Source organism: Macrotis lagotis, chromosome 1 (assembly GCF_037893015.1).
Source record: "Macrotis lagotis isolate mMagLag1 chromosome 1, bilby.v1.9.chrom.fasta, whole genome shotgun sequence".
Classification (NCBI taxonomy): domain Eukaryota; kingdom Metazoa; phylum Chordata; class Mammalia; order Peramelemorphia; family Peramelidae; genus Macrotis; species Macrotis lagotis.
The window spans coordinates 153195149-153211413 of NC_133658.1; the positions used below are offsets into that span (position 1 = coordinate 153195149).

The window sequence follows — 16265 nt, forward strand, 5'->3', positions numbered from 1 at the left end:
CATTCTGAGCCATCAAATCCCAAATCATGACCAAGTGAGACTTGGGTTGGAACCTACTGTTGGTCAATCAATGAGAGCCAGAGTGATTTTGATTAAAGGCATACTCAAATAGCTCCATTAGAATCCAATTTTTTTTTTTTATCAAAGCCTGGTTTTCCAATGCTTTATTTCAAGAAATCATAAATGAAACTGCAAGGGGCAAAAGAGTTGATTTTCCCAGTTGTTGTTTGTTTTTGTTTTTAATCATAGAATAAATAAGTAGGGAAGAGAAAAATTTAGCCCCTATTTGGGCAGAGCAGGCACATGAGTGGATGGAGGAAGAAAAAAGGGAAAGAAGGGAGGAAGGAAGGGAGAGAGGAAGGAAGGAAGGAAGGAAGGAAGGAAGGAAGGAAGGAAGGAAGGAAGGAAGGAAGCAGATTCAGGTGACTGGCTGGTTTTTGTTCTTCACGATTGAAGAAAATCATCAATATGTATCTATTTTCAATTACTAAATTAGCTAACTTTGGAAAGGCTCATCACTAGGTTGTCCACATGGTGAAATTCTCAGCCTCGACTCTGGAAAATCACCTCCTAAGTTGTGGTTGTGATCTCTATTAGAGGGAAGATCCATTCTGACAAAACCACAGATCCTTGGAGTTGTTTTTCAGTAATGCCAAAGGTCGTGGAAATAGATAAGACCAGTATGGGAAAAATGTGGCAGAAAGAAGTTTCTTAGAGCACTTGTAAAGAATCAGTTAGTGTGGTTGTTAGAAGGGAAAACAGATTAATGGCAGTTCAAAAAAAACAGTTATTTGATTATCAATTTTATCTACTCCATTGACTTGTCTTGACCCAACTTGGTGAAAAATTACAATACTAGATTGGCTTTTTTTCCTGAGGGAAAAAGTGAGTGTCAAACAGGATGATAAGAAAGGAACTTGGCTGATATCATTTATTATCTGCCTCTGAGAAGCTTATGGCCTTTTCTACTCTTGAGAAATCCAACTTCTGGCAATGGCAAGGACAAGGCTAATACTATGGAGCAAAAGTCATGAGCCACATCCATCTGTGTAACAGGGACTATTTGACCTTGTATTTAATTAGGACAAAAAGACAGCATATCATTCCTTTTTTTACATGGATGCCAGCATCTACCTTCCCTCAACTATCACTGTGACTTTTGATGCTACTTTTTTTTTTTAAGGATAGGTAGGTTGATGCAATGGATAAAGCACAAGTCCTGGAGCAAGAAGACCTGAGTTCAGATTTGGGCTCAGATACTTAGTAGCTGTGTGATCCTGGGTAATACCCTGTTTGCTTCAGTTGTTCATATGTAAAATGAACTGGAGAAGGAAATGGCAAACTATACTGGTATCTTTTCCCAGAAAATCCCAAATGGGATCATGGAGAATCAACTGAAATAACTAAAAACTAACAAACTCTAGTCTCTGGTAATGGATTGTCAACTAAGAGACTTCCACTGCATATACTAAATAGGAAAATAGCAAAAGAAAAAAAAAATCAGCTTAGGACAAAGATAGAGATAAACTCATTGTTTGATTCTTCATTTTTTGTTTCTTTTTGCCCTTTCTTGAGATTGTGTATATTTAGGTCTCTCATCAGATGGCTGCTCAGGAATGGATCCTTGGTCAGTGGCCATGGTTTGACTCTGTGGTTTTATGTCTTTTTTTCTGGCAGGTGTCTCCTCTGTGACCTCTCTGATGTCCCTAGCTTGGGTGCTAGCCTCCTATCACAAGCTTCTACGGGACTCCAGGGATGACAAGAAGAGCATGAGCTACCGAGGGGCCCTCATCCATCTCTTCTGGCGGCTCTTCACCATCTCATCCAGAGTTATCTCCTTTGCCCTCTTTGCTTCCATCTTCCAGCTCTACTTTGGGATCTTTGTTGTGGTTCACTGGTGTGCCATGGCCTTCTGGATTATCCATGGTGGGACAGACTTCTGCATGTCCAAGTGGGAGGAGATCCTCTTCAACATGGTGGTAGGGATTGTGTACATTTTCTGCTGGTTTAACGTCAAGGAAGGGCGGACTCGATATCGAATGTTTGCATATTACACGGTAGTCTTGACAGAGAATGCTGCCTTGACGTTCCTTTGGTATTTTTACAGAAACCCTGAGACCACTGACTCCTATGCCGTGCCAGCACTGTGTTGTGTCTTTCTTAGCTTTGTGGCTGGGATAGCTCTGATGCTCTTATATTATGGTGTGTTGCATCCCATGGGGCCAAGAGCTAAGATCTTTGCCAGCTCCTGTTGCGCCGAGCTGCTCTGGGGCATCCCTTTGCCCCCCGACGTTGAGCCCATGGCGCCTCAGACCCCTGGGTACCGGGGGACCCAGGTCACGCCCACCAGAGCCGTCACGGAACAACAGGAGGATCTCACAGCTGACACTTGCTTGCCCGTTTTTCAAGTGAGACCCATGGGGCCCTCCACCCCGTCGGGGCGTCCTTACCATCCAGAAGGGCCCCTTATTAAGATTGACATGCCCAGAAAAAGATACCCTGCATGGGATGCCCATTTTGTAGACAGGAGGTTGAGAAGGACTATCAACATTCTGCAGTATGTTACTCCCACAGCTGTAGGTATTCGGTATCGAGATGGACCACTCCTCTATGAGTTGTTACAGTATGAGTCTTCACTTTAAAAGCTCCCTAACCCAAGTTGAGAAGGGAATCTTTAAGTTTTGTTTACGGCCAACACCGCTCACAAGAAAAACACCACCCCACCACCACCACCACCACCACCACCACAAAAAAAAAACAAAAAAACCCCTTCAGATAAGCTTTCTTTCCAGTTGCTGTATGTATACAAAGATATTCTCTATGTTTTGTAAGTAAAAACAAAAAGAAAAACTTTTCTTTTGATTTTTACACACAAGAAACAGTATTGAAATATCCACACTATGTATGATCCATAGGTGGAAAAGGCGGAGTTGTCTCCACTCCAAAAGAAAAAAAAGTTTTATACCTTATGCCAAGTGTAGATCATTTGCGGGATTGGTGCTGATTGAAAGAACAACAACAACAACAACAAAAACCTTCAACTGCCTTATGCCCTTAGGTGCTGAGTTTCATTAAGTACTGTCTTGTTTTCTCATGCAAAACTCTCCAGTGGTTTTTATACCAGGGGAGGGAAAAGCAAACCTAGAAGTGAGTCAAACCAAGAATCTAAAACAAAACAAAACAAAACAAAACAAAACAAAACAAAACAAAACAAAACAACAAAAATCACTGTTCAGATCACATGATTTGTAGGGAAAAAAATTCAACCAAGGCAAGAAAGTGAAAGCAGAGCAATCCCTCCCAGTCCCCATTTTTTCTCCCCACCCTACCCTTCCATCCCTTCACTGCCGATTTCCCTCACCCCCCAGTTGAGCCTTTAAGGAGATTAAGAGCTATCTGAAATTCAAATGGATGAATGATGCCATGTGCAGACCAGCTTTGTGCCAACTTGCACTAGTTTCATCTGGCAGAAATCATATTGGGTGTGGGGGGTGTGGGAAGGGGGAAGATAAGTTAACAAACACAAAACTGAAACCCACCACTCAAATTCAGCATGGTTGTTCAATTCTATACCAAATAGAAGTGGATTTTCATATCGATAATTTTTAAAATCAGTAATAATAAAACTCAGCATAGTAGCAAAAAGAAAGAAGTCCATTTAAAGGCACAATACTTGATCAGTGACTGGCAAAAATGACATCTGATCCATCATCTTAAGGCTGTGAGAGGTATCCATTTATCATGCGTGATATTGTGTAAGGCCTCTTCTACTATCTCTATTTGGTTTGGTGTGAAGCCTTAAACTGATTTGGCAAGAATTCCTCATTTTTAAAATTTGTGATTGTGTTTTTTTTTTAATGAAGACAAAGAAGAAAATTGGAATATAAAAAAAATCAGCAAATTGTAATAACTGACCTATTTCAAAAGATGGTTTGGTGCTTTTGTCTTTCACCGTTGTGATTGCTGAGTATTGTTCAGCTCACTTGGTGCATCCTAGGTTGAATGAGAAATGTTTTAGTTTTGTGTGTGTGTGTGTGTGTGTGTGTGTGTGTGTGTGTGTGTGTGTGTTGTGTGTATGTGTGTGCCCACCACATATGATGTATGTATGTATGTTCTTGGTGTTGCAGGAGCTTGCCAAAAATCTGGACAACACAAGAAAGATGGCAATTATAGCATGGTTGAGTTTTGTGGTGTCTAGTTCTGTCCATGGCAAGGCTCAGAAAAGCAGCACTCTTTGAGTCCTGGAGGCCATTCATTTGTGTCAGGATTCCATCCACTTGTTTAATTTTTTTATTGTACCAAGTAGAATTTCTGGAGGTACTGAGAATATAGTATACCACATTGTTTTTTTTTTCTTTCTGTTTTTAAAAAGTATTGCTCCTTTAAATAATTTTCTTGTTCCAGGGCATCTTTTCAATCCCATCATATCTCTACTTGGGCACAAAAAAAAACACAAAAAGAAAAAAAAAATCTCCACAAAAAATATATGTATACAATACTTTAAAGTAAATACTGTTAGTCTTTTCTGTGTGTAATTGCAATTTTTAAAATTCCAGATATATCTGTCTAGGGTGCAAAACCTCACACTGAACTATCTTTGAGAGAAGTTCAATCTGAGGAGAGCTTTTGTTGTTTGTTTTTTTAAATTGACTTTAGGTCTCTGGGGTTTTTTGCTTTTTTGTTTTGTTTGATATTCGAAGAGACTCTTCCTTTCCCCATAATTATTAATCTGTCTTTAAAAATATACACAGAAAACGTTTTACATAAATAACAACTGAAAACTGAACTTGTCTTTGCCCAAATACACCTGAATGATTACAGGCACACTACTATGCCCAGATTGAAAATCTCCCAGCTCCACCCCTTCTGTGGTTTCTTCCTATTTTTCTCCTGGGGAAAAGGAAGTAGTAGGAGGGCTTATTTCCTTAATGCTGAAACAAATAGAAAATTTTTAAAGACAAATTGCAACATTACTGCAAAACCCAGAGGTAAGTAGGGCTTTGTGCAATATACCTGGGCCCTGATAAAACCTGCCAGATGGCCAAATTGACCTCTCTCCCCAGGGAGAGGGGAAAGCATTGTCTGATAGTCCCTAATTAACAATTGGGGACTTTCAGACAATCAGAGGCATTTTTACTTTCATTGGTTTCCTTTCCATTCTGCTTACTACATAGTGTTTACTTTTCATAGTGTATACTCTACCAGATAGAGGTTGTGGAAGGAAGACTGTTTGTGAAGTGAATGAACCACTCCTGTCATGGAAGAGTCGCACCTCCTGTCTGTCTCAAGTCTAATGATATGGTCCAGTAAACTGACTGGCTCTATGTTGACCTCATTCTACCAATCCTCACAGTTCCTTTGATGCTTTCTTTCCCTTGCAACCTTTTCTCAGTCTTAGGTCTTGATGGTTTAATTTTTCCATTTTGAAATACTTTTTGACCTTTTTTTTTATTTTTCCCCCTACTTGTCCATACCTTTCCACATTACACTGAAAGTCCTATGTGTATTAATCACAAAAAAATTCTGAATCTGATCAGTAGCACCAAAAGTTAGGGATGACATTTCTACTCAGGGAGTGACCTCTAGAAGTAGGTAAATAAGACCCCCAAAGTGTGTATTTACCTTTTGCTAAGACCTCAAAACCTCTAGAACTTCCAAGAAAGAAACCAAGATGGAGAGAAAATTCTTGTTTAGTTCACTGAGGAGATATCATGTTTTATAATTTATGTGTGTATGGTGAGAAAGAAAAAGCACAAGAAAGAAAGAAAAATGAGAGAGAGAGAGAGAGAGAAGGAAAGAGGAAGGAAGGAAGGAAGGAAGGAAGGAAGGAAGGAAGGAAGGAAGGAAGGAAGGAAGGAAAAGAGAGGAAGGAAGGAAGAAAGAAAAAGGAAAGAAAAAGAAAGAGAGAGAAAGGAGAAAGAAAGAAGGAGGGAGGGAAGAAGTAAAAGAAAGAGGGAAGAAGGGAAGGAGGGGAAGAAGGAAAAAAGAAAAACAAAGAAGAAAAAAAGGGAGGAAGATAGAAGGGAGAAAGGATGGAAGAGAATAGAAATTACCTAGAGTTCTTACCACATCTTTTCAATGTAATCAGCTTCTATTAATTTTTTAAGGTTTAGCATTAAAAATCACCAATAATTCCAGCAGCCTTCTTGTATTTGTGCTATTCCTCACTGTATTAACAGAGGATTCTCATCTAGCACATCTTTCCTCAAGAGAATTAAGTCCAAAGAAAATAAATGGCTTGAAGTGATCCAAGTCACACAGTTCCTGTTAACTATCTAATGGTGGTGAGAGTACTTTGTATATCTCCCTTAGAAGTATCAGCACATCACAATTATTAGATTATCCTCAAACCCCAATAGTTGCTTCCCTGATACATCATCTTCATTTTGATCCATTAAAAAAAAGTGACATAGACTTTTGTTGTTTACTCACCATGAGGAGATGCAGTATTATCCCACATCTAGAACCTAGAATCTTGGTTTGCTGATGTATTGAAAATGACCCATTTTAACATGGGTTTATAAAATATCATCCTACCATTCCACTAATTCTCTTTTGGGCTTGGCAGAACTATTTGTACTGCTAAGGAAAATCTGGGCCCAATCTTGTTCTGTTGTGGGAAGAACCTTGTTGAGATGAGATCATTTCACCATTCTTAGTCATTGTGTCAGTACTAGGAGCCTATAGAATTTGATGAAAAGCTTTCTTCTCTTCTAGTATTTCTCCCTGTATTCCATCCACTATGAAAACACTCTTTTCAGTGTGACCTTCTTCCCATTCCCATTTATGTCTCATCCAAACAGGAAGGGGCTCCTCATTCTCCTTCAAACAACATTCATTTTACTTTCCCCAGAAGTCAATCTCAAGAATCTAAGACAAGCAAAAATCTTCATGAGACCAATCAGGAGTTTATTTTCTTTAAAGAAGAAAGGAAAAGAAGCTCTAAGGCTTTCTATGCATCTTGCCAAATTCATCCTGCCAATTTCAAATATTCCTCATTTCTTCTACACAGTCTTCAAGTCTGATTCTGGGAGGAATTCTAATGCTATAATAGTGAGTTGATTTGTTCCATGTTGACCTCATTCTACCAATCCTAGTTTCCTGGAGACTGCAATATGCAGCTGATCATACTTATGAAGAAGATACACAGAGGGAAGAAAGGAGTGATAAGGGCTGATGGAAGAGCAGCCAGCACAGGTCTAGTTGTGCCAAGATGAGTTGGGCTGTGGATCATTACTCTTCTGTCAGTGCTTGAATCAAAGTAAAGCCCTCAGCATCCTCTCCTCCTTTTTCATACAAGGCTGACTCAGACTTTTGAGGTCTTTCTTTGTACAAATGCCTCAGGTGCAAGTGCATGCATACACACACACCCTTATAAAAAAGATCTTGCCTGAAGGTCATTTCTGCTCCTTTTCTGATACAGTGGGAGTAAGAAAGATAGAAACATACATTGCTGGAAACATTCTTTTCTTCCTATCATTCTCCCAGGACTAGAAAAAAAAATATGGCTCTTGGGTTACTTCTTGAAAATGGTCTCTCTATAAGTCCACAGGGCCTTCTAGGGCTCACAAACAGAACTGGGCCATGGATTCTTGTGTGACTCCTAGAATCATTTGTTTGACCTTTTGACCCTGTTGCCTCACTTATTCAACTGACATGTTCTGGTAAGGATAAAAAACATATTGCTAAAACCACTTTTGATTGAGAGTGGCAAGGACAAAGGATTTATTATAATTAATTTTATCCAGAGTCATTAATGAAATCCCCATTATAGACCTGGAAATACTTAAGGAGTCAGGGTTATGGAACTAAGGTAAGAAAGTTCCTCCTGGGAGCAGGAATCTGTGATGTATGATATGGGATTTTATTTATTAGCTTGTTGGGATCCACAGACAGCAGGAATAGAAGTATTCTCTGCAGAAAGAGAGTTAAATTCATTTTTTACACTAATGTCAGTGTTGATTACTCTTACCATAGACCTAGTATTGGGTGAAACAAAAAGCCAGAAGAAGAGTAAAAATTCAGCAATTTAAATTCAATCTTTTTATCTTTAGAGTCCCAACAACTGTTTCTTTTTCCTGATTATACAACAAATTAAATCAGCAACAACTCTCAAACATATACACTTCCTCTTTCTGTTCTAAAACATAGGCTTATAGAATCTGAGACTTGAAAAATCTATCCAGAGGCTTTACAATCCATTCCTTAAGGTAATGGTAGATGGAAGATGCTTAACCCATTCCTGAAAAATCTCAAGAAAGGTTCATTAATGAGAAATATTAGGTATAAACTCTGAGAAACTTTTTTCATCAGAAATTGTCAATTTTTGGTTTAAATATCTCCAGTTGATATGGTACTCTTTTTCATCCACTCATTCATTTCTGACTTAAATCCCTGCAGCTTGAACAATATGTAAAACTCAAATGAGGGAAAAATGCAATGCCTTGTTTTATATGTTTATGTACTATTTTTTCTTTCTCTTCAATGCCATTTTCACTACTCTTTGCTTTTATTTTCTGGGCATTATCACTTCCTTCCTCAGGTTAGTATAGTGGGAATGTGTATTCCTCTCCCTGTGCCTTTCCTTTAAGCTATGTTACTGAAAGGTATAGTTTGCCTTGGTGCCAAAGCTCGTGAGTTCTATTAATGACACCTCCTGAAGGCAGCAGACTGAGGACTACAGGAGTCCTCAGTGCACACAACCAGAATAGATCAACCTGGAAATGAAACTGGCAAGGTTCAAGAATTATCTGTCCTCTTCTGTCCCATCACATACATAACAATAGAGAGGCCCCACTAGGGAACTGATCATTGCCAATTCTGAAGGATCAGACTCCTGCATCAAAAGGAAGCTTCAGAGATACTGAACTCCTTTCTTCTATCCCAGCTAAACCAGAAAAATAGGTGTTTTTCCTATCTAAATGATTTCCAGGGAGAAAGGTGAAATATCCTCCCTCTCTGATAAGCAATCTTTATGTCTTATGGAAACTGCAGATCTACAGGAATCTATCTGTTATAAATAGGCTGACTCTCTCTGTTCCTTAGATCCCAGGAGAACTCCTGAATCCTCTGGTCTGAAGGTTCAGGCTAGGATGAAACTGAGGTACTAGTTAGAGTTTGGAGTCACCACAGAAGGCTTCTTCCAGATGGAGGCCAGCCACAAAGATATAGTCATTCCCAGGAAAGCAGCTCAATTCATAATCACATTTAACCATGGGTAAGACACTACTTCTTTGTGTCTGTGTTTTTTCATCTGTAAAATAAGCATCTCTATACCTTCCCTATAGTCTAGGGATAATGTAAGGATTGGCTGAATGATGTCTATAAAATGGTTGTTGCCCTTTAGGGGAAAAGGGGCTGTAAAAAACACAACAGTTTTGACATAGTTATCTGAAGGACTCTTCAAGAAAATAATAAGCTGATTTTTCAAGATAGAGCTCATAGCTCAAGGCCTGCAAGGTTGATGGCACACAGCCTTCCAGCCAGGAACTCTTAAAATTTAGAGATCTTTGGTGATTCAACATCTTTGAGTTTATAAAATACATTTGCATTTTTAATCTGCTGGTCAACTTAGATTCAGGGCTAAAGTGGCCAATTTGAAATCTTGGGAGATTCAATTTGAAAATCTTAGAAAATTTATTCTACTTCAGGCAGACACTGGACATACTTTGCATTCATCCAGCCCAGAATTCTGGAAAATACCTATTGGCAGAAAGCAATTTGGGACCATTTCTTCTGTTTTTCCTTTCAATGTGGATTTTTCCCTCACAACTGACTTTTTCTCTTTGCCTCTATTCAGATGTGCCAGAAACTGTATTTTTGGTTTCCCAAACAGTAATCCCAGCAGTAAAAATTCAGGTCACATTGGTAGGTTTTAATCATTGCCTCGTGTATATCCAAAGGGAATGTTTCCTTTGTCCCAGTATGCCCCATGGGAACCTGTCACACAGGAAACCTTCACAGACAAAGGGTGCAAGACTAGTTGAAAATCATGGAGATGGAATTTTCTCTAAGTCATGTTTATTTAAATATGATATTTAGTTCATAGTTAGTGTTATTCTTTTGGGTTTTTGCAGTCATTGAATTCAACTATCTATCTATCCAGCTATCTATCTATATGTATATATATATATATATATATATATATATATATATATATATATATATATATACACATAGACTAAGGGTATGAATCTCCTAGGAATCATTATAATATTTCCTAATATCTAAAAATAGAGTGAAGAAGGCTGGGAGAAGTGGAGAGATAGTCTTAGATTCATTTACTAAACTACTGCAGCTCTGATTTCCATTGACTCTGTATGGAGGAAAGTTCCATGAATTTCAACTATTCTGGGTTTCTCAAACTCTGGTCCCTTTCTTTGGAGTTCAGGTGTATTTTGGTGAAGAGATTCTCATCTGCAGTATAAAGGATGAGATTCTATGGCTATCCCAAAGCAATATGGGCAAATACTTCAATGTATTCAAGTTCTAGTCATTTGTTGTAAATTCTTATCGCAGTTTGGCTGTTGGGTCACTGAAATGAATTCCTTCCTCATCTACATTGAATGAGCCATCTTAGCCTCACTTTAGGGGTCAGATGATGTCTCAGAAGTCAGTACTAATTTCTCATTGGGTTTTACATTTGATGGCTATGTGCATTGGCAGAACTCTGGTGACATTCATTCATTCCTATAAGTCATCAGGCCAATCACATCCTAAAGGAAGGAATAAATGAGACCAGGGACCTGCATCTCTGCTCTTATCATCTCCTATTTGGGTTTGGGATGGAGGGTGAATGAACTATATGAGACATCTGTGAACAAGCAACCAAAATTTTAACATATGAAAACACAGTGAAAAATAAAATTGATGTATAAGTAGGTAGTTGGGGAGGGAGAGTGAAGAAATAAAGAGGGGAACGCTTTCTGTTTTACATGAAAAGAAATATTAAACATCATATTCTACTCTCAGAAAGAGCAGTCATATTCTCTTCAAATAGAGAAACTTGGTTTTGTCACTCTATGTTATAGGGCCAGGAAAACTTACTGAAGAAAGGAAAGAAGCATTTTCTCATGAACAAATCCAAGGAACTAAGAGTCAAAACTCCAAGACTATTCCTAGCCCAACTCCTGACCTATGTTAACTTATTTTTGGTGCCAGTTTCTCCATCTGTAAAATGGGGGAAATATTTCTTACCTACCTCACAGGGGTGTTGTGAGGATAACATAATTCATGTCTGGTAAAGCACTTTGCAGATAAAAAGTATTATAGTTACCAAATGGAATTCCTTATTGATTTAGGAGCATTCAGAAATAGTTTAGAAATCACAGTGATAGAGGAACATGCATATAGGTTAAGAAAGCTGTTTTCTGTCTTTTCTTCTACAAATATTTCACTTCCTTCCTTCCCAAGAAGTTGAGTAAGAAGGAAGAGTTCCAGATAAGTTTGTTGTCTGTCATCAAATAGGACTATTCAGAGAAGCAAAGAAAATGCTGGCTCTACTTATCCTTTTCAGTCTAGAAGAAAAGGTCAGTGACAGCTTTCTGTGGTGAGCAGATAGTTCTCATTATAATTTTGTCATTTCAAATATTCTTCATGGGCTCAATTTCTCTTTTAATTGGTTGTTCAGCCCTCAGCTCTCCCTTAGGACACAGGGAAAGATTTGCTCATGTTATTTTGGAATAGCTAGCTGTATGATTTTTGTGTTTTGTTTTGGGGAGGCTGGCACATTGTTGCTTTCTGGGAAAACATGGCTTCCAAAAAACAAGTCTTTGCTGAAGAAATAGATGTGAGTATTCATTTTGGGTGAATAGAAGACAAGAAGGACCTTCTAGTTTTCTGGCTGCCTAAGAGAAGCCTCCCTCTTCACCCAGTTTTTCACATGCTCTTTCCCTTTCTCATCCTCCAAATACTAAACAAAGACCAATTTTGAATTCTAAAATATGGCATGAATTAACAAACTGCAAATGGACTGTTGTTCTTAAGGTACTCCAATACTGAGTAGAACCACAAATAGAGCTGGGCAGTTGGCATTTTAATCACTTCAACTGTCTCTCTGTCTTTCTGTCTCTCTCACTCTCTCTCTCTCACTTTTTCTAACTCAAAATTGCCCAGAAATTTCTGCTTTAGAAATTCTCCCTCAGAATCACAAGGTGATCTCTCTCTGAATTCAGTGAAATTTCTCACACAAATAGGATCTTTCTCAGAAATTTCATTGAATTCAGATGAAATCCCCTTCTAATGTGTTTTAGAACCCAAAACAGAACCCAGCTTGTTATCTTTAAAAATCATTACATAATGCCAGCAGGTCCAGGATAGAAATGAGAATTTAGAGGGAGAGGAAAGGTAATAGGATTGGGGGGGAGGAAATAAGGGAAAGATAGGATATAGTTTAATTTGTTACGAGTTTGTTACTAACTAAAATAGTGAGAAGTGACATTGTATTCCCTAGTGGTCAACAAATATCACTCTCTACTGAATCTAGGACTTGAGTGGGAGGTTGAATATGTCATGGATTTCTTTTGGAATCCATGGGACTGTTAAGGTTACCTCTTCACTCCTCTCCCTTATTAGCCACAGGTCCTAAGAAAGGTAACAACAGCTCCAGCTTCATTGCCCAGGTGGGCCTCTGAATCGCTCTGTGCTTGTTAGCTACCTGTCTTATTCCCACAATAGTGAGCCTCTTCAAAAAATTCTGGCATTTATTCAGAAAGGCCCATATAGTCCTTTCAGTCTACTGCTTCAGGTCTGGGCAATTCGTCCAAACTTCATCTCCCTCTGCCTTTTCACCAGCCTTGAAATTACGATTGCTGCATGCTTTTCGCCAAATATGTTGCCAACCTTGGAGAGCCTAGCCCTAGGTTCCATCCCTTCACTGCATCTCCATAGGCTCAGCCTGCCTGATGTAAATGAGTAGTTCTGCTGTTTCCTACACTTAAATATGTGTGCCTTTAAAAGGTGTGGGCCTGGGCCAGGCAAGATCCTGGAGATTTTGGGGGGGGGGTGGGGGTGAGGGATGGGGAAGTGCTGCATGGGGTGGGGGGGAAGCGTAGAGGCAGGGAAGATGTGTCACATACACAGTGTAGTGTTTCACACCAACTTGGACACCCATCTTAGCCTCCTAGTGAAACTAGAAAGGAATTCAAAGCACATGCGCTATTATCTAGGGCATTATATAATAGAAATAATGAACACTCTGATGCTATGTTATTGCACACAGTACTCTGGGACACCCTCAGGCATGACTGTTTATCAGTAACTTTAGCTTGATCTGTTCATTATTGATTGGTTCATTTCATTTGGTTGAAATTTTATTGGCTATGAAATACTAAAAAAATCCCAATAAATATTGGAAAACCACCTACCATTAGCTACCAATTCTAATTTTGAGATTTGAAATTGATATAATGAATTGTGAAGAATCAAGGAACCTAATCAGTGCACCTGTGTGTGTATCTGTTCATTTCTACTTTTCTTATACATGTACACATGTATATGCTGACCATGTGCATATATATGTTTTAATATATATGTATCAATAGCTGCTTCTTAAAGGGCTTTCAAAGTTGATAAATCTGGATTTTTTTCCCCCTTAAAACATGTGAACATTTTTGCTGGTCTTGAAATACTCCCCTTAGGTGAATTTTTACCCCACAGCCAGGAGAGTGTGCAAAAAGAATCAGAATATGACAATACCACTTTCCCTCATCAAGGGATGAAAAGATTGACAGTAGCAAGGTCTCTGTAAGACATCTTGGGAATGGTCTCCTCACCCCATCCCCATCTGTAGGCAATGTTTTCATAGTATATTCTAAGTAAAATATAAAAAGGGCCAGAAAGGGGCATTCTAAATAACTCTCAAGAGAAATATGGTGTGGTAAATGGAGATTGTAAGCTGCTCTTTGGGGTACTGCACATCTCTACCCAATTAATTTATCCTTCTGAACAATATAGAGACCATATGGCAGAGTAGATAGAAGACCAACTTTGGAATCAGAAAGACCTGGGTCCAAGTGCTGTCTCTGACACATATTGGCTATATGACTATGGGTAAATCTTAAAACTTCATATCCCAGGCAACTTTCTAAGATTATAAGTCTTAAATGAGTTGCTGATCTATATTGGTAAAGAAAGTTTCTACCCTAGGAATTTCCCACCTTGAGGAAATTATAGGTCTAGACCAAAAAAACAAACAAACCAAAAAAAAATCCACCACCATCTCCACCAACAACAAAAAAGAACAAAACTGGTAATTTCTGATTCTAATGCACAACCAGGACAATGAGATCAGTCCAGTGAATATCATTTAACCCCCTTCCCCCAAAGATCATAGAAAGATTGGTTTCTTGCTAAAATGAACATTAGAAACTGAAATAAGCAGCAGCATATTTTAAAAGGGTTGACTTTAGAGATAATTTGTAGGACAGACTTTCTGAGATATATACTTTTCATATATATATACACACATTATATATATAAATATATATGCATATATTTATATTTGTGAAGTTTCTAAGTTTCAAAAATTCATAGGAATAGAAATGTATTTAGTGAGGACTTGTGCTTAGCACTAGGAGATACAAAAATGAAATAAGATATAGTGTCTGCCTTTCAGTAGTTTACAATGTAGCTGGAGTGAAATAAATATGAGCTCGGATAGTGTCAAGAAGTTTTTATACCAGACTCCAATTTTGAAAACCACAATACATGGCTTAGAAAATAAGTTTTCATTTCTTGTTAGTGGTAACTGTATTAACATGACTCAAAAATTTACATGATTTAAGATTGTATCAAATGTGTTCTTCCACAAAACGAAAAAAAATTGTTTTTCATTTTCAAAGAAAGAATTCTAGTATAAAACGATACTTTGTGGTGCTGTAACATCCTTCTAATGTATTTGCTCTCAAGGAGAATGGGATTTAGTAATTCAGTCAATGGTGGACAAGCATTAAGTATACTAAGCTCTAGAGAAAAGTGGAAAAACAAAGTCTGCTCTCAAAGAGCTCGTGGTCAAATAAATGAATAGCAAAGGCAACATGCAAATAACCATGTACAAGCAACTATGGTTAAGATAATTAGAGAAAATCTCAGAGTAAAGGCATTAACATTAAAGGGGATTGACTAAAGTTTCTTATAGAAGGTAATTTTTAGCTGGGATTTGAAAGGAAACAAGGAAGCCAGAAGGCAGAATCCATGAGGGAGAGCATTCTAGGCATGGTAAATAGCAAGTGGAAATGCTTATAGTTGAGAGATGATGTTTGGGGGGTGGGGGTTAGGTGTAAGGAACAGCAAAGAGGCCAGTGTTTCTGGAATCCTGGGAAGATAGGAAAGGACCTCTCTCAGAGGTGAGAGGGAGTTACTGGAGTTTGTTTAAAGTGGGGGTGAAGGGTTGTGATATGGTCAGACTTAGGCTTTGGAAAGATCACTTTGATAACTAAGTGGAGGAAAGACTTGGAATGGGCAGGGAAATCCACCAACAAGCAGGCAATAGTCTAGGGGTTCAGTCTTCAGGGTGCTCTTCTTTATAATTCTTTCTCCCTTCATTCATTTCCTTTTTCCCCATACAGGTTCCCTACTGCTCCTATATGCCCTCTAGTTAGTTGAGCCACAATCTACATATTTTGTGGATCCTTTGGTCTATAGGTATCAGGACAGGAATGTAGCACACAACTCCCAGTGTATGCCTTCCCTGAACCAAAATACATTCTCACTTTCCACATCTAGGGAATATTTTTTATCCACTCTTTTTTCTATCCACACACTAAACTTATTCGTTTCTTCATGGACTCATCTGTGTTCTGAAAGGATGTTTCCAAGATAATTCCAGATCCATCACTGATGCAGATATGTAGGTTTCCCATCATAAAATATAAGGGAGCTCCTTATGGTATGAATGGGAAGAAGACTAGAAGTTATTGGAAGCTCTTGCCTTTGCTCTATATTGCCTTAGTGTTTTCATTATCAGTGTTACCCAGATCTCTCCAACATATCACATGGATTTCTACTCATGTACCTTAACATAGCTCTATTAATTTCCCTTGAAGCAACTTCCCAGATCCTGGAGTATCAGTACTATGTAACCACATGAGTTCAGTTTCTACTAATATAGGTTACACATAATTTTGTTTTATTTGTTTATTTGTTTTTCTGATTAGGGTAACAATTCATCCATATTATATAATCTTAGAGAGATGCCCAGGAAACCAACTTTGCTCACTGTCAACTAATATATGTCATAGGCAAGACACAAACCTGGGTCTTCCTGA

General features: G+C 38.4%; 1 protein-coding gene and 1 long non-coding RNA gene across 3 annotated transcripts in view; one reads left to right on the plus strand and one right to left on the minus strand.

The window, feature by feature from the left end:
• The window catches only part of LOC141500479 (XK-related protein 6), a 44188-nt gene extending 39616 nt beyond the window's left edge, over nt 1-4572 (plus strand). The window contains exon 3 of the mRNA XM_074203681.1: nt 1678-4572. Within this exon, the coding sequence (XP_074059782.1) occupies nt 1678-2642 (965 nt within the window). The 3' untranslated portion in view covers nt 2643-4572. The remainder of the gene's footprint in view (nt 1-1677) is intronic.
• The window catches only part of LOC141504269 (uncharacterized), a 210631-nt gene that overhangs the window by 126889 nt on the left and 67477 nt on the right, over nt 1-16265 (minus strand). The gene's annotated exons all lie outside the window — the stretch shown is intronic.